Source organism: Ruditapes philippinarum, unplaced genomic scaffold (genome assembly GCF_026571515.1).
Source record: "Ruditapes philippinarum isolate M1 unplaced genomic scaffold, ASM2657151v2 ctg1920_1_1_1_1, whole genome shotgun sequence".
NCBI classification, from domain to species: Eukaryota; Metazoa; Mollusca; class Bivalvia; order Venerida; family Veneridae; genus Ruditapes; species Ruditapes philippinarum.
Window position 1 is genome coordinate 428,938 of NW_026853468.1, and position 20,403 is coordinate 449,340.

A 20,403-nucleotide genomic window follows, 5' to 3' on the forward strand; every position below is an offset into this window, starting at 1 on the left:
AAACGGAAAGTCAGAAAGTGGTTTGCAGATTTTCAACGGGAAATACTATCGAAATGGAAAGTAACAATTTGTCATAAACATCGACATGAAATATTGCAATAATTTAAAACAAATGCACATTTAAAGTGATAAAGTGAATACGAATTTATTTTTAACATTGCTAAATCTTATTTATAATAAAAACACCTTCTAGCGTTTAGGACCATGTAATATTAAATTCAAATTGTTACTAAAGGTGTCGTAAACTTGTAACGTTTTTATAAAGCGCCCTTCTAGAAAATAGTCAAATATAAAGGCTGCAAATTATCCACATAGAGCAATACGTGAATAACTATTTGATTTTAATGCTTTTTCTCTGAAGTATCACCTCATAGATCAAGTGATACCACAATCCATAAAGTTGGACTGTCAGTACAATGCTCTTAATTCTTCTTCTTTATGACCATACACCTTATTATTAACAAATACACTATGCGATACTTGCATTCGAAATAAGAAAAAATATAAATAATTATTATTTTGATATTATATTTTCTACATGATACATGTTCAAAATCAACCCCTATTGTATTTCTGGCACTAAAGGCATTCAGCCTTTTAGTATCTCTATAAGGAGAATATACTTGAAATATGTATACTGGGCATGGATACTCCTGCATTCCACATTTTTTCCAGTCTACCCTAACCCTGCTTGAAGAAAAGTCATTAACCGTTGCTGACAACACTAAACCAGGGCACCGTGCAGTCTGGCAAATACATATCTTATGTCAGGTACGCTAATATTTGTAATTGACAGTTCCAAAAATGGCGGATGGATATAAAATAGATAAATACAGAATCCCTAAAGAAAGCCCAACACGTCAAAATTGAAAATGTTGCAGGCTCGGTTTGATCGAGCCTGTTCATGGACGGTACTGGAAAGTGCAAGTTACCGTCCACGCCCCCTAGCACCGGCTTAAGCAGAATTCAACATTTAACATGAACTGGTAAAATTTAGAATTTTGAAACATCCGCAGATGTGTTCATATGGCGGTTATCATGGAACCTTCAATGTGACACGGTAGTGTAATTCCATGAAAAGCGGCATATGGTCCCCAAGTAAAAAAATGCGTGTGCCCTAAACGAGAAAACAATGGGGTCAAGAGATGAATTACAAAACGAGTAATCAAAAAAAGGAAAGATATATACTGCAATTATTTTCATCACTTCCGTCTTTACAGTTGGCTACTCCGTCACATAATAATCCCATTGGCAGACATCGACGATCGTTGCATGGAAATTCTGACAAATAACAGTCACGGTATTCTGCAGAATAAAAAAGGTAAGACTATCAAACTATCATATCATTGCAATAATTAATAATATAATTATTTTCATTGAGAAAGACAGTCTTATAGTCTAGTTCAATTAAGGATTTTTTTTACAATTACTATAGCCCGTTTCAAAAGAACGTTTAAACTTTGTTCCTAACTTCATTTTTTGAAATACAGTTAAACACTAGTATGTAATTGCTATTTTTGAGGTCTATAAGTATTTTCATTTCATATTATAATATCTAATTTCATTTTACCTTATTCGGAGCATCTTTTTAACATAAGATATATAATGTAATATTATAAATATAATTCACATTGTAACAATTTTGTGAAACTACCACAAAAAGCTATGCAATGAATTCAACAACTGTTTTATTCTGCTAATGACAACAAATGTAAGTATATTATTCATTTAAATAATACAAACAAATCGTATCGATAGGAAACCGTTTTCCCTATTATTTATATTTTTCTAGACTTGGATCCAAATGACAGTTATAACACTTTCAATTATATCTTTATATTTATATAATCCCCCATATCCTAGACATACAAAACTCTTTTACGATAAATATTGTACTGGGCGATACTCGGCTAGGCAATTTGAATATACAACGGGAAAATATTATACAATTGAAAATGATTATGGTATTGACTAAAATAACCATTTTATCATTACAATGACATTATTTTCAAAGTTATGCATTGTCCGTGGTCAATAAAACTTAAGACTCCCCGACACCGTGTCTAGGAAAAGGATATTTTTGTATTACATTGCATTTTACATTAATGTATAAGCCATTAAGGTAGATTCATCCGGCACCAATATCTGTTCATAATATTTTAACGCATATCCCAATCGCTTAAATTTGTCTATGTTGCGTTATTTTCAATAGTTCAATGTCTTAAAAAGTAGATAATAGTAAATAAGCGGATGTTGCACCAGATTTAGTTTAACCTTTCGCCTGCTGGTGCCAACAAAATACAAGTGAAGACTACTTCAAGCCGACACTTCCGTGCCGCCTGATCATTGTCAACAATGTGTGCCCCTCTGTAAGTACTTAAAAAAAGATCGATGGATCCTGATTGCAAGATGGTCAAGTCAATTTTAAAATATTTAGTATGGTATAGGTAAGGCATGTTGAGCTTCTTCATGTTTTGTTTCTGCTAGCTAAATAGGTTTCAGTATTATTATTCTGCCTGCGTTTTACTGAACCAGAATTCAGGAACGCTTGCTGTGCAATTACATATAGATATATACAGGAACTTCGCGCTATTTTTCTAAAAAATTAAAAAAAATCAGGTGTACCAACATACTAATTAAGCATAGCCTAAATGTGTTATACATGTATTCTAAAAGTTTTAAATATAACGTGTAAAAGTCTTTAAGGTTACCTTATTGTCATTAGGGACAGCCTCACAATTTCATAAAACAAACAAAGATAGTTACCACATTTCTCTTCATCCGAATTATCCCCGCAATCGTCTTCGTAATTACAAGCAGCCTCGTTCGGTATACAATAATGGTTGGCACATGTCATGTGGGTTTCTGGACACATATACGTCTCTGAAAAAAGTAATTACCTTATATCGAATAAGAATCTAACAATTTATAGGGAAATATGGAAGCTCAGACATGGAGCTGAATTTTGTATAGAATAAGAACCTATGAGTCTACAAACTGCCTTTGTCCATGATCTTCCTCAAATCAAATTAAATGTAAAGAAGATTATATTTGATTATTCAACAATTGAATGAATACAAAATGATAACACATGTCATGTAAACGGTTATGTGTTTTCTAATCTTGATTGATTTTGTTTTCTTTCACATTTTTTCCATAAATCATAATAAACATTACTGAACTATACAATACTTTTTGAGAGTATCATTTTTTACAAACCATTTAAAATATATTTTGTTCTTTAACGATTGAGAGTTAAACAATGCACTTTTGGTTTTCGCTTTGACATATATTTCTTGAACTGCAATGTAAAGCAGAACGTATGGCAGGTATGAAATCAATTCGTTTTTAGCATTATGATGGATTTAACGTGACAATGTCAAGGGGACATTTAATCAAACCTAATACATGCTATTAAATTTTATGCGACATGACATATATTTTATTGTTTAAGTGTCGAGGGATATTACACTGTTACCTAAAACATGCTGCTGAATGTTATGCGATATGATAAATGAGTTTAGTATTTGTTTAATCTGTAAAGGCACATCTATTCATGCGAGATGTGAAATACGCGAGTTTCTGTTCTAGATATAAAGCATTACCTTAAAAGCATAACATATAATCCGGTAGCATGGATGATATTAAGAGTAAATTCATTGCTAAAATATGAACGAATTTAAAAAAATGTAGTTAGAACAATCTATATTGTATACAATAAAACTGAAGATAAGTAATCTATTTAATAAGCATTGTTATAACGTTCGTTACAGACATCTTTTTGGGGGTTAAGGCGGGTACACAAAATCAGCAGAAAATATTTTCAAATATATTTTTATTATCTTTTTAATAACTTTAGTTTTACAATAAAATCACTCTATGCACAATTGAAAATATATGTTTAGCCCATATCTTAAGTTAAAGTATTCTAAAATATCAGTCTTAATTTCTTACATATAAATTTCTGTAGTGCAGGATTCTAACCAATTTCTTGACAGAGTTAACATGCTTGAGTTATTAATGCTGCGACTATTTACGCATATTCGATATTTTAAAGTGTGATAAATTTTGAAATCTTAATTGTCTTTAGATAATTAAAATATACAATTTTATTACATGCTTTTCGGTGGTTTATAGAAATATATCAGTGATATAAAACCACTTTGATAATTTCACTGTTTTGAATTTAAGCCCCTTACGTTGTTTCAGTGAAATACTAGCGTGCACAGAACTGGGTACCAACCAAATGACGTCACGTTGTATTAATATTTGGCGCGCTTTTCATTCAGTATTAGGTTTAATGCCTTTTTAAAACGTTTCTTTGCATATAATAAAAAGAAAGTTTGTTTAGTTTAGTGAAAGATCGAAATATATTTCACCTTGAGAACACCAAAAGCGCCACTCGTGAAATATACCTTTTGGTGCTCACTCGGTGAAATATATTCCGATCTTACACTGAACTAAACAAATATCCTGTTTATCCTTTATTCATTATTTTCTTATTGTTATTATAATTATACTTATTATGTTCAGAAACCAGGTGGAGTGTGAAATGATATGCCGTAAAAGGAAAAGAAGCAAAACAACACCTTAACGGCCAACACGCAAAGGTTTATTCAGCTTTATGACCAATGTTTATCTTTTCTAAAACTATAATGTAACACCAAGCAGAAGAAAACTGTGAAATAAAATTTCAGTATTATGGGTGCAAATCGAGCCTTTTAATCACTCAACTATGGGGATAATGGCATACCAACAATAGCACTGTACAGTTAACTACCATGGAGCTTTGAAGCTGTGAGATAATCGTTTAGAGGCAGAAATACTCACTGTGAAATAAATTAATACCGCCAAATTTAATTGCAAAATTAGATCTTATTTTCTAAGCCTTGAGATTTTAATTACAGCCTATTGTCGGTATAATAGTATCTGAGAATAATTGTAAGAGAAATACAGTTAAAATGGACTTTTAATGAAGATAACAGTCTACTTTAGTTTGACAATTTAATAGAATCATTTTCCCCAGAGAAAACGATTTTTTTTTATTCTTGATCAAAGTTGACTTTTCTAGAAATGTTACTTTTCTTTACGGTAATGTGAAATTTACTTTATTTTAATTATTTTATCTAAACATAATAATCAAGTCATGTCAAACAATTTGCTTTAGAATAGTTCTGTGATTTCCTTTTATTTATAATACTTTAGATAAAATGTATGGTATAAGACAATTTTATAAGGCCTATGCCTACTCATTCATTTAAATGATATCAAGAAGTGATCAAAATTTCAAAATATCATCCTTTTTTAAGAAATATTTGCATCGGTAAATTTACAACATACTTTGTTCGTCACATTATCAATTTCTTAATACTAGTATATGACTTCTTTTAAGAAAGCTTTTTTATATTTTTAATTCACTGATAAGTTAACATACTTTTATAGAGTTCGTACGTAGATGTGCGTGTGTGCGCCTGCAGATGTGTGAAAAAAGTATTATTAAAACAAAAACAACAAAAATCAATGATGATGACAATAAAAGTATATAAATATACCAGCCCTTTCGCAACAAGAAAATTAACACAACTAAACATACAATAAAATATAAAATCAAATCATGATATCAAATCTTAGAAAATTCTATACTTTATAACCCTTCACAACTTTGACGAAAACAAGACGTATGGGATAATGAGTGAGTTCTTTGCTGAATTCTTTAATGAGAAGAATTAGATTTTATTATGCGAGTCTCCGTCGAGCATACATTATTTCAATCAATAAATTCAGTTAAAAAAACTACACGAATATAATATCATTTTATCACAAACCAAAAAATTAAGGTTGTTTAAAGTGAATTTTTTACGCGCCTATAGTGTTTCGCTAACTTTTAGCGCTAGCGTCTTTTTACATTATGTTTGTATAATGCGAATCACGTTACATCTAAATATATGCATGACCGTGTAATACCAATTTTACGAAGACGGAAAAGTAGCACGAGTTTGTGATAAATTACTTTCATAATGTATTTCGAGATTGCCATGTGACCCATACAGTAGAGCTGAAACTATCATTCAAGTCAAAATAAATTATTCAAATTAGGTAAAACTACAATCGAGATTAGGGACGCAAATTTAATCGTATAATTAGTAAAGATAAGGAAATACTTTAGAAGAATATAGAGTTTTATCGAATTTAGATGAGATTGGTGTCGGCTTTCATTTGACATTCTGCTCTACAGAAGCTGTTTTTCCTCGTATAAAACACCACAAAATAACACTCAGCATGATTTTCTCTCATTCGCGATTTCTTACATACACAAGCACATATTATTTAATCAGTACCACGCGTAATATCATATATCATTATACCTCAATATATCCTTCAATGTAAAACTTCCAAAGGCCTATTATGTGTTCTGATTGAATATCACCCACCTAGGATATATTTCACAGGGAATATTTCTTATATCACCCTGGGGCACATAACTCTTGCATAACTCTTTTTCATACTCTTTCGAAAGATGTTAATATATAAATTAAACATGACTGTCTGGGTGATAGAGTATATTGCTAACCCTTGAACTGACATATTACCCCTCGGTAGCGCCTAGGGGTTATATACTAGTTATCGGGTTGAACATATTCTCTATCACCCAAGACCTGTAAGTGAATAGTTGTTGATGAAATGATTCTGGTAGAAAATAGACCGAAAGCTAGATACAAGAAGTTTTAATTAGGTCTGATATATAAATTGAAATAGTTGTCGACAATATAATTGTTACTTTTCCCCAACCAAACGGAACCAGTGATAAATGACAACTCATTTCTGTTCATGTCAAAAAATGTATATTTGTAATTTAAGTTTCCGGCTGGAAATGCATGTTAATGTTAACGCTGACAATGAATAGGAAAATGCATTATCCCACTTGAAATAAAGTGCGAAATTAAAATGCCACACTGGGCTTGATATTGATTCAAATAAGATATTAATTTAGCAGTAATGCCGTTTATGTCCGTATGATATTTTTATCAAAGCATCTTAACTGAACTGACATTCATTCTGTCTCGTTATCATTTTGTTACATACAAAAACATTATCAAGAAATTAAAAAAAAAATCATAATATACTTTGATCATGCCTAAACGTTTATGATAAAGCGACTTATTAATATGTTTTTACTTTCGCCGTTATATGATAACAGTTATAAATCAATGTTATTATATACTTTAAGTGTATTGATTATTCGCCTATTGTAAATGGATTATATGCCAACCGTACTTCAAACAGTGTTTTTGTAAATAATTCTTTCACAAGTGTAAAAAATTCAGTTCTATCTGCAAAACTTTAGTCGTAATATGTGACTTTTATACAACAGGTATTAGGTTTTATTAAGACCAGGCTAGAGTTCGTACAAAATATCGATATTATATAAAATAAAATAAGATTGCATTTCGTAGATTTTTCCATTTTAAGTACACCACTTGATCTATGCAAGCATTTCAAATTCAATTTCTTAATCTTTCTGACCTCAGTGAAGCTCTTTTAACTCTTGTAATTGTTATAAAATGAAAATAAGAAGCAATCAGAACCTCACTATTAAATATATTAAATTGTTATATCTAACAAAAAGTTCACTGTGAAACATGTCGTATACCAGATTAATTTCGCGAACAGCAAATTTCGCGATTTTGACAGTAATCTAATTTCAGCGAATCTAATTTCAGCGATTTTCTTGTACATAATTTTTTGTGTTTTTATGATTCGAAAGAGAGACCAGTTTTTGTCAGAGATTGTTTTCTCACTTAAATTTTTTTTGAAGTATTGCTTACAAGTATGTATTCGGGTTTTAACATGTATTGTCTCATCTCATCTTATTGTTATCATGCTATTGTTAAGCTGCCCTCATTTATACCTACTTAAAAGGTGATGTATCTATTCCATATGTATATCGGACAATCGATTACGTAAGCGTACACAAAAATACCTTTTCTCTATGTTACTTATAACTTTATACTATTTGTTATGCCATAGTCGCAGCAAATGATCAGATATAAAATATTTAAGAAAGATATTATTGTATGAATGATCAAAGTTATTATTTAATACTTCGTTTTTACGAATAATGATACTGACATTCAGAATACCAATTACTTAATATGCTTGTTCTGAAAATATGACGTTCGTTTGATTATTAATAAGCGTTTTTGATGAAGCATTCGTAAAAGGTTTGATAGCAGTATTGCAAATTTTGAACATGCTATATTAGGCCATTTTAGATTTAATTGTATCTGATGTTGAAATAGATTTCAATTTATTACATAATCAGTGCAAACATTAACGAGCTTCCTGCCAAGATACAAAGCGCGATTAGCAATGAAATGCTTGTAACTTTTCTTTATAACTTAGAAACTTTAAATGCAAATTTAAGTGAAGACTAAATTCTAATTATCTGTCTTTTAACAAAGTGAATTTTATCGTTTGTTACTTTAAACAGTTAAGTCCTTCTTGTATATAGTTTGGTGTACTTTCCATGGCTGTGGACATTTATTTTGACATGATGAGTTCCCAAACGAAAGAACTTTTATCCCAGAGACCATAAACCAAATTCCGTTTATTGAAGCTGCCTTTATTTTCTTTCTGTAGGAAAATAATTCTGTGTTGCTTCAAACTAAGCATTTTAGTAATATTATCTTGAAAAGTGCATCATATCACTGTTAATTTAACATACTTCAAAACAGCGCCCAAAGGTATTTATAACACGCCAGTTACGCTCGTTTCTAAAAAATAGTAGATCTTGAAACGAATAAATCGGCTCTTTATCAATTTATATATAGAAAGTGGACCAGTAGATTCGAAATTTCGAAGGATTTCCTTATCGTTTATGTTTTGTATCGCCGGCAAATTTATTTTCCACCAAAACTCGTTTGATTTGAAAATTATACACAATAAATTTATCTTAAAAATAATATTTATAATCTTATGAAAAGCTGAAAGCCGCTTTAAAGTTTCTTTTTTTTTGAATTTGTGTCAATATAAAGTTGAACATTTTACCTTTCCCAGGTAACTACCGGTATATTACATACAAATCTTTTAAATATTTCCCAACTGAATTTAAATACCCGAGTAGTCTATTCTTCTACAAATATTAAATCGAACATTTTTTCTGAACACAAAATTTAGATTATCTCTAAATTAGTGCCATACAATCATAATGGAGGGAAACGTTTTACATATATCTATAAATATTTGAGTGATAGATAATTTACGTTTACTTGACTTATAAATGTTCATTAACAAGATTTTTCACAAACTTGCGTAATATCTTTAATCTTAAAGAAAGAGATGCATCACCATTCTATAAGATATAAAACTTTTGCTCTTTACTTGACTTTCATTGCTATTTTTTATTTGGTTTATACTGAATTTATTTTAGCTCGATTGCGTATCCGTTCCTGGAACCAATCAGTACTGCGCAAGGAAACAACTTGCCCCTGACAGGGTATGAACCCATGTGGCTAGCGATCATAAGAGGACTAGTCCGAGATTGTGTAATTTTCGTTTAGTTTCTAAAAAATATGTGTACGTAGATGAAATGTGACAGAAAATAATTTTAAAAATCTATACTTTCAATGCACATAATTATGAACTTTGCAAGCGAATAATAATGGCAAAATGAATATTTGAAAATTATTGACATGCTCGGTTGAAAATGTCTCGGTTATAAAACTCATCAAAAATTGTTGGATTAAAATGATGTAACAGTTAAACTAGCTCAAACCTAGGACAAGAACTCTAAGACCAACAGAACGCCAACAATTTGTATTGTAATTGAAATTGTTGTTGCAAAGCAAATTCTACAATTAGTTCGTTCTAAGTGTTCGTAATTAATCGATTGCTCTGGTTGTACTTGCAATTTATTTGTTGCAACGGTAAATGCAGACATATTTTAAGAGAAAATGCGAGTTTTAATTGAATTCAAATTGAAATTTCTGTCAGCTTTCGTTTGACAAATTCATTGCTCTACCGTTCTCACCAGAATAAATGTTGTCTCCTATAATGTTTAAAGCATCAAGGGATGACATATTAAATGCTTTTTCTCTAATTCAGACTTTCCTACATTTACTTTGAACTAGTAATCCAAGCTTCCGTTCCATGGCATGAAAATATTAATTCTAGTAAGGAAAGCTTTCAATATACATGTACAAATTTATAAAGATATTGAACAATAGCTATTTTTTCTCATATATTTATGAGGTTTCAATTATTCTTTATATTCCTGTTTCCTATTTCTATAAAAAATCTTATTTCTTAATATGTTGACAAATGAACTTTTCTGGATACATTGAACTAAGAAAAGTAAAAGAATGTTAGTTTCACACAAAATGAATGCAAAAACATTATGTAAGCTATAATGTAATCAAATGTATTTTGGAAATTTGAGTATTAATTTGTAAAAATATATTTTATGGAAAACAAAATCTTTTTTACTATAATACTGAAATTTCATTATAATATCAAATTTTCAAAACATATATAAAGAATCTGTCATGGACGAATAGAAGACTCGTGGCTTAGACTCTATTTTATAGTCACATCCGTGTTATTTGTGCATGGTGGCGGCTGTAAAAAGTCTCGCCGTACATTTAATCAATGATGTTATATTTTCGATCCTTGAAGATCATTCAGCACATTATTGTTGTGTATGCATTTTAGATGGTATTTTTAGTTTCCTTCTGTTTTTGGCCTATTTTAACATTGATGGTTCCAGTATTCCTTCCTGAATACTGTATAATCACCCTAAGGATATGTTGCCTGCTTTTTAAATTTGTCTTTTGACGTCTTGTCTGTGATATGCAGGCTTCATAACCTCAGATCGCCTTTCAACATTCCATTTTATTTAGTGTCGCCCATTCTTTTCTCGTTTAGGGCACACACATTCTTTTACTTGGGGACCATTCGCCGCTTTTCGTGGAATGACACTACTGTGTCACATTGGAGGTGCCATGATAACCGCCGTATGAACACATCTGCGGATGTTTCTAAATTCAAAATTTCACCATTTATGTGTTTAAATGTTGAATTCTGCTTAAGCCGGTGCTAGGGGGCGTGGACGGTAACTTGCACTTTCCAGTACCGTCCATGAACAGGCTCAATCAAACCGAGCCTGCAACAATTTACAATTTTGCCGTGTTGGGCTTTCTTTAGGGATTCTGTTTTCTCTATTTTTTTTAGAAAAGTAGAAGAAAACATGCCGTTTAATACATTTTATCTTGTATCGTAATTAAAAAAGCTGGCCACTTCATTTTGACAATATAATTGCATCATTTCTCTCATGGAAAATGACAATTCACTTTAATCACTGCAAGCCGTGCTTTCCGACATACATAACGACTAGTAATTGAGGATGCAGCGACAACATTCATTATGGATGGTAGTGAGTACAGAACTACATAATCCAATTCCAATAAAGAGTATTTTGCCATTAAGTGATCAATATAATTAAAATAGAGAAAAACGGATTTCATTACGAACGTCTAAACGACACAATTGAAACCTTTGCAGGGTCGGTTGATAGCCCTTATTCACGGACGATATTGGAAAGTACAAATACGCTCCCACCCCCTAGCTCGGGCTTAGCAGATTTCAACATTTAATTATTGTAAATTTGAGCTCGGGCTTTAGCAGATTACAACATTTAATCATTGTAAATTTAAAGTGAAATTTCGAATTTAGAAACATCCGCAGAAGTGTTCATACTGCCGTTATTATGAAATCTGTAGCGAGGCACGTTAGTGCATTCTTTACATTCCTTAAAAAGCTGTGTTTGGTCCGCATTTAAAAGAATGCTTGTGCCCTAAGCGAGGTAAACCACTCACTACAACACAGTACCAAATCAAAATTTATTTAGAACATTTGCACTGTCAAAGTATGAATTTCAATGTTTAAACAGATTTTAAAGAAGGAGTACAGGTCTGTCGTTTCTTCAATGAAATATTCAAAACAAAATATAAAAATATTGCCTGTGTCTCCGTTTTAACAATAGGAGCACATTGACGAACCGTCTCACGCCTTTCCTGGACGATCGCCGTTTTCCTTACAGTTCCTGTTCATGTTTATCAATTTCCAATTAAATTGAGAGCAGGTCAGCGGTGTTTCCAAACTTCATAAAATGTGCTAGCTTGTTATAATTGATAGATCTACGCGAACGTTAACAATTCAATGTTGTTCATTCATATTTTTATAAAAATATACTCGAATCATGGAAGGCACTTCTGTCATGTCTATATAACACATTAACCTTTTTGTGACAATTTTGAAATACAAGTGCATTCGAAGCGTTAATGAAACAACGCCACAGTGACCGCCGTTACCCAAAGCACATCGCCACCTTATCACTAGGGCACACCAGCCACTCGAAAACAAGATAATAAACATAACTATATGTGATGTCAATCTAAAATGCTAATTCAATTTTGATCAAACAATACTTAATTTAGAGTCCGTAAAACTCTCTAAATCATATACATTATTGGTTACCAAAGACGACAAAACAGTTATTGTCACAAATAATAAATGCCAAACATAAGCGTTACTTTTAATTTCTGTCGACGTAGGGTTTTTAATTCTTATATAAATAACGAAATAAATCCCAGGGGGGATCGTATCTTTTATCCTCCACGCTGATTGATCACTTACTTAGTAGGTACTAAGTCTTAGCCCATTTTACTTACTCCTGTAGACAGAAATTCTGTTTCATTTAAGGTGACATAATGTACATTAACTAACTAGGACTGATGCTGATAATGTAAACGTATTAAAATGGTACAATAATTAAGTGCGTCCGTACTAGCATAATTATAAATACAAGAAAATTAACTAGTGTTTCTCGTCTGTTGGTAAACACTATTACTAAAGTGTTTTAACGAGCACATCGTAACCATAATAATAATTACGAAGAGCGTTTAAATGGGCAAACGATTACATATCTATGTCTTCCAAGTAAAGGATGAATATTCGCAAAAAGGGGAAAAATGAAGCTGGAACTTGCTGGTCTGATTGAGTCTGTTCATAAAAAAACAAGATATGTGATAATGTTATCAAATTTGTCACTGGTTCCAAATAATAATCAAATTAGGATAAGTTTACAGAATTGAAATAGATTTTCAAAGTTGCCTTTCAGGGTTATTGGAAATTGACGATATAGATCATGGTTAAGTTACACAACAAGGTTTGATCAAAATATTTTTTATGTCCAAATATGAATCATTGTTCTTTTAAAAGGCAAGGTCATTTAAAGTACTCATCCTTTTTTACGGTTTTATCCTACTTTGCGATAAGTTCAAATTCTAATGCAATTAAGTCTAGTATGTTAATAACACAATTATGGCAATTTTAACAAATTCAATGATTTGGCCTACATTGTCAAAGTCCAAAAACTGTTTGTCAATGTATTTTAGACATTTGGGAACATAGAAGGAAATATAGAAAAAACGATTGACTTCTCGAGCATTCGGCACTTCAGGAAAGGATTACTTTTATATTCGTTTATTTACCCCCGAAGGACTAGTGTAGCGTTAATCTGTATCTGATTAAGGGCCAGTAAAAGCGCAAAATACACATATAAGAAGTTACATAATGTTAAGGATAAATGTATGTTTAGAGTCATTATAACAACCAATGGTTAGATGAAGAATGTACAGATAAATGACAAAATTACATTTTTCCCATGGTTGGTTTATATGTTATGGTTTTGTTGATTTTATATTCTACTACGCAAAAAAAAAAAAAAAAAAACATGAATACTTTTTCAGTAAGGTTCATTGGATAAAACAAGTGGAGCAGTGTTTATTTATTGCAGTTTTTATATGTAATTTAAATATTTGTAATTATTGTTAAATCACCATTAAAATATCCAATCTTTAAAATTATTTAGCTGATTCAGCTCAACAATGAGAATAATACGACATTATTTCGATAAAAAGCGGTATTGCATGACAATACAGTACATTATCTAACATGAACAAAACATATGAGAAGTAAAGACCGTCTTTAATATTTCACAATATCAGGTTCTACACAATTATCTTAACAGACATATAAAGTGTGAAAGCGTGAAAAAAATAAGCCTAATGCTTGTCTCCTAACGCTTGTCTGGGAATAATACGTGGCTTTACTCAGATGCATTGCAATACAAAAGTGTTGTCAGTTATATAAGTAAGAAACAATAATTTCTTCGAGAATATTTTCTAAGGAGAAGAGGGATTTTAATTATATATCAGAAAGCTAAATTAGAATTACTTCCGATTTCAGTCTGACACTTTCATAGCCTAACTTGCTCTCGCGGGAATAGCCTACCCCCAAAAGCTTTACAATTTTACAATGTGACAATTCCCTTTTGTCATAGTCACTGATGCCTTTCTTAAATCTATTAGCAATTAAGTAGTAAGTGAAGATATTCATTTATTTCTTGTCAGTGTGAAAACCTACACAGATTGACAAAAAATAAGAAAATGCATTATAGGAATCACTTAATGTTCAGTGTCTGAGTTACAGGCTGTCATATTTAATTGGACAATAATATTTTTGTTCAGGAGTCATCTCTGTCACTTAAACTGAAACACATAGACTGTACTTTCATATATAGGAATACATAAAACAATGCTACATGCAACACTAGACATACAGTTATTACATAGTTTTTTAACAGTATGCATCATTTAAGTTAAAATGGTGGACAACAAGATTACATATTATGATATCAACAAGATTACATATTATGATATATAATGCTGCTTCAGTTGTATAAGTCGTATAAGGAACTTAAATATGAAGAAAGATAAACCTTGTAATTATTATCAGTTATCATTAATGTACAATGGTGAATGGAGAATCTTGTGGGCACTTCGAATTAAAATATTAAGAATTTAAATAACAACGTAATGTATCTTGACCATGTTGAATAATCACTTTGTTTTACATAAATGATAAATGTTCAAAAACACTAACTTCATCTAGAAATGCCAAAGTAGAATACCATATAAAGAAGCTTTTAAGTTGAATGTATTCGTTAATAATTTAAGAAAAGATAATTACATACCTATCACAGTAAATAAAGATATAACATTCAAGAATGGATTAGTACTTAAAAACAAAAAGAATAAGAAGTATCTTTAAAAAAAGATTCTCAGCCGAAGTAAAATTAATTACCTTTCTTATCTAAGTTTTCCATACATAACGACTTGTTAGCATGACTTACATAATGATTTCTTGTAGGGTTATTAATCTTATAAAGTGGAACAGTGTAACATGTATGTGTTCCTTAATGAACCTGTCGTGTTTTGGTAAGTGAACACCAACAACTACTCAGTTGGTAGGCAATTCTGTTTATAAATACTTGATTAAATATGCAAAAAATATTGAAAATTATTATTATATCAATTGAACAAATCAATAATCATAATTATATTATAATAATATATAAGACACTTATTAAACATCATAAAGTGATGGTACTTGATAAGTTCGGATACTATTCTCGTCAGTTTGAACAAAATTTGAAACTCTGAAAGATCTTGTGTAAAACAAACCTTTCTTTATTCTATTACGGTGACAGGAAATATCAAGTACTTCACACGCGACTCCGGAGAAATTGCAGCTCTCTCAATCAACATTTATTTTTAAAGAATATTGTTCAATCGCCCCTTTGTCAGTGTGGTGAAATTGAGTCAACCTACCACTATTTTTATGAATGTCAAAGATTTGATAACATAAGACGTATTATGTTTAATACAGTATCAAGTATTATAGCTCCTTCATTAGAGATCATCTTGTTCGGAACTGAATCCAAATCAATTGAAGCAAATGAGATTATATTTTCTGCAGTTCATAAATATATCAAACTAAGTAAGAGGTTCGAAACATGATTTATTGAAACATCTTGTACTCATTATCACAGTCGGTTTTTAGCTCACCTGTCACAAAGTGACAGGGTGAGCTTTTGTGATCGCTTTTCGTCCGGCGTCCGTCCGTCCGTCGTCCGTCCGTCGTCCGTCCGTCCGTCCGTCCGTAAACTTTTACTTTAAATGACATCTCCTCATAAACCACTAAGCCAATTTCATCCAAACTTCACAGGAATGTTCCTTTGGTGGTCACCTTTAAAAATTGTTCAAAGAATTTAATTCCATGCAAAACTCTGGTTGCCATGGCAACCGAAAGAAAAAACTTTAAATATCTTCTTTTAAAAAACCATAAGAGCTAGAGCTTAGATATTTGGCATGAAACATCTTCTAGTGTGTGTCTACCAAGTTTGTTCAAATAAAAGCCCTGGGGTCAAAATTGGCCCGGCCCCGGGGGGTCATTGATTTTCCCTATATGCATATAGTAAAAACTTAAAAAATCTTCTTTTAAAGAACCCAAAGAGCTAGAGCTAAGATATTTAGCGTGAAACATGTTCTAATGGGTGTCTACCAAGTTTGTTCAAATAAAAGCCCTGGGTGAAAATTGGCCCCGCCCCGGGGGTCATTGATTTTCCCTATATGCATATAGTAAAAACTTAAAAAATCTTCTTTTAAAGAACTCAAAGAGCTAGAGCTTAGATATTTGGCATGAAACATCTTCTAGTGAGTGTCTACCAAGTTTGTTCAAATAAAAGCCCTGGGGTCAAAATTGGCCCCGCCCCGGGGGGTCATTGATTTTCCCTATATGCATATAGTAAAAACTTAAAAAATCTTCTTTTAAAGAACCCAAAGAGCTAGAGCTAAGATATTTAGCATGAAACATGTTCTAATGGGTGTCTACCAAGTTTGTTCAAATAAAAGCCCTGGGGTCAAAATTGGCCCCGCCCCGGGGGGCATTGATTTTCCCTATATGCATATAGTAAAAACTTAAAAATCTTCTTTTAAAGAACTCAAAGAGCTAGAGCTTAGATATTTGGCATGAAACATCTTCTAGTGTGTGTCTACCAAGTTTGTTCAAATAAAAGCCCTGGGGTCAAAATTGGCCCCGCCCCGGGGGGTCATTGATTTCCGCTATATGCATATAGTAAAAACTTAAAAAATCTTCTTTTAAAGAACCCAAAGAGCTAGAGCTAAGATATTTAGCATGAAACATGTTCTTATGGGTGTCTACCAAGTTTGTTCAAATAAAAGCCCTGGGGTGAAAATTGGCCCCGCCCCGGGGGGTCATTGATTTTCCCTATATGCATATAGTAAAAACTTTAAAAATCTTCTTTTAAAGAACTCAAAGAGCTATGGCTAAGATATTGAGCATCAAACATGTTCTAATAGGTGTCTACCAAGTTTGTTCAAATACAAGCCCAGGGGTCAAAATTGGCCCCTCCCCCGGGGTCATTGATTTTCTTTATATGTGTTTAGCAAAAACTTTAAATCTTCTTTGAAAAAGCCCAAATAGCTAGAGTTTAGATATTAAGCATGAAAAATCTTCTAGTAAGTGTCTACAAAGTTTGTTCAAATAAAAGCCCTGGGGTCAAAACTGGCCCGGCCCCAGGGGTGTCATTGTTTTTAACTATATGTGTATAGTAAAAACTTAAAAAAAATCTTCTTTTAAAAAGCCCAATGAGCTAGAGCTTAAATGTTTAGCATGAAACATCTTCTTATGGGTGTCTACCAAGTTTGTGCAAATAAAAGCCCTTGGGTTAAATTGGCTCTGCAACGTTGGGGGGGGGCCTATATACAGGTGAGCGACCTCAGGGCCATCATGGCCCTCTTGTTTACCATTAATTTCGTATTCTCCAGAACCAGCCAAAGCAAGTCAGTTCTTAATGTGCTAGGATAACGTTATAATTATAACTAATTCCCCCAATTTATTATATATGTCTGAATATGTATGTATCCTTAAGGTTTTTTTTTCTCTAACATATGTATATCTAATATATGTATATGAATTCATACACATTGTCTCAGTAGATTGATGCCATCACTTTGTTGTTAATTCAAAATAGAGTCGGAGAAGAACTATATAAGATTTTATATCTTTCGTTCTAATCCATTTTATCATTGTATATATTGAATGATTGTATATTATGTACTGTGTATGATTATGAATAAAATATGTTTAAACTAAACAAACCTCAGTAAGTTCTTATGTAAAATAAATTGGTCATTTAAATTGAAATGAGATCTGAACACAGTGTTAAATATTTTGCGGGATGAAGTATGGTTAAACAGAACTTAAATATCTTATCAATTTAACGAGAATAATAAATAATCTTTACATTTTTTTAGAACAAGTGTAAAATAAAGAGATATGGTCCTAAATTTATATTACCGGATAATTATTAATTTATATTTATTTATTACGACATTCATTTGGCTAAATAGCATTCTTACATGAAAGTCTAAAATCTAAAATTATGATAAACGTTACAGAAAATATGATAAACAAGATCAGCAAAGAAATGCAGCGTTCAATGAACGCAACCCCCACACGACCCAGCAACAAGAACCAGTGGCAAGGAGCACAAACAAAAACAGGACAGGAGACAGGAGAAGACTACAATATTTTTGTAAATATCATTTTCTACAAATGAGTTAAGTTATTATTTTATTTTTAGTGATTTAGAATTAAACAATGCACTTTCGGTTAACGCTTTGACATATAATTCTTTGAACTGCAATGTAAAACAGAATGAATGGCAAGTATGAAATCAATTCTTTTTTAACATTATGGTGGATTTTACGTGACAGTGCCGAGGGGACTTTAAATCCAATAATGTAGTTAGAACAATCTATATCGTATACAACAAAACTGAAGATAAGTAGTCTATTTAATTAGCATTGTTATAACGTTCGTTGCAGACATCTTGTTTGGGGGTTTAGGCGGGTACACAAAATCAGCAGAAAATATTTTTATTTTTTTATAAAGTAGGGTTGTTCAAATAGCACATATTCGATATTATTGAAGTATGATAAAATTTGAAATCTTAGTTGTCTTTAAATACTTTAAATTTACAATTATATTTTTTCATTATTTTCTTATTGTAATTATGATTATACTTATAATGCTCAGAAACCAGGTGGAGTGTGAAAATGATATGCCGTAAAAGGAAAAGAAGCAAAACAACACCTAAACGTTCAACACGAAAAAGTTTATTCAGCTATATGACCAATGCTTACTTTTCTAAAACTATAATGTAACACCAAGAAGAAGAAAACTGTGAAATAAGTAACAGCAATTTTGGTGCAAACCGAGCCTTTTAATCAATCAACTATAGAGATAATGACCTACCATCAATAGCATCACTATATATTTAATTACCATGCAGCTCTGAAGCTGGGAGATAATCATTTAAAGGCAAAATTCACACTGTGAAATAAATTAATACCGCCAAATTTAATTGCAAAATTAGATCTTATTTTCTAAGCTTTGGTATAAGATTTTAATTGGACAAAATTGAGTTTTAATGAATATAACAGCCTACTTTAGCTAGACAATTTAATAGAATTATTTTCCCCAGAGGAAACGATTTTTTTATTCTCTTAAGATAAATATTATATGCCGGTTTATTTGAGTGCAATTTAATTATTTTACCTTTCAAACATTAGCTTTTGGATTTTTTCGGTTGTCTTTGATCAAAGTTGACTTTCCTAGACATGTTACGTTGTTTAGGGGAATGTGAAATTTACTAAATTATAGTTATTTTAACTCAACAAAATAATCAAGTTATGTCGAACAATTCGCTTTAGAGTACTGGGATTTCCGTTTATTTATGTTAGATTAAAGTTATGGGATACAAACAAATGCGCTTACTTATTCATTTTATTATATTATATCAGTTTTATTATATCAAAAACTGATCAGATTTTAAACAATCATTCTTTTGTTCAGAAAAAATTTGATCGGTAAATTTACAACATACGTAAATTTACAATATAACGTACTTAGTTTGTTACACTATGTATTTCTTAATCTCTGACTTTTTTAAGGAAGCTTCATATATTTTGTAATGCATTGATAAGTTAACGTTCTTCTTTAGAGTTCGTGCGTGCGTGTGCGTGTTTGCGACTACGGATTTGTGTAAAAAGCAAATTAAGACTGTTTAAAGTGAAAAAGAATCTCTTTTTGACGCGCCTATAGTGTAACGCTAACATTGAGAGCCTTTTAATACTATGTTTGTATAATGCAAATGACGTCAAGTCAAAATATATACACGACCGTGCAATATCAGTTTTACGGAGACGCAAAAGTAGTACGAGTAAGTGATAAATTACTTTAATAATTTATTTTGGAGATTGGCATGTGACCCATACAATAAAGCTAAAACTCTCAATTAAGTCAAAATGAATTATTCAAATTAGGTAAAACAACACACTATATTAGGAACGCAAATTTAATCGTATGATTAGTAAAGATAAGGAAATACTTTTTGAGAGTATAGAGTTTCATCGA

General features: G+C 31.3%; 1 protein-coding gene across 1 annotated transcript in view; it reads right to left on the reverse strand.

Annotated features, from left to right (window-relative positions):
• Positions 1–20,403, reverse strand: part of LOC132736958 (G-protein coupled receptor GRL101-like) — a 112,968-nt gene that overhangs the window by 29,995 nt on the left and 62,570 nt on the right. The window contains exons 4-5 of the mRNA XM_060724171.1: positions 2,767–2,883; positions 1,189–1,305 (exon numbers count right to left, since the gene is read on the reverse strand). Coding sequence (XP_060580154.1) covers positions 1,189–1,305; positions 2,767–2,883 — 234 coding nt within the window. The remainder of the gene's footprint in view (positions 1–1,188; positions 1,306–2,766; positions 2,884–20,403) is intronic.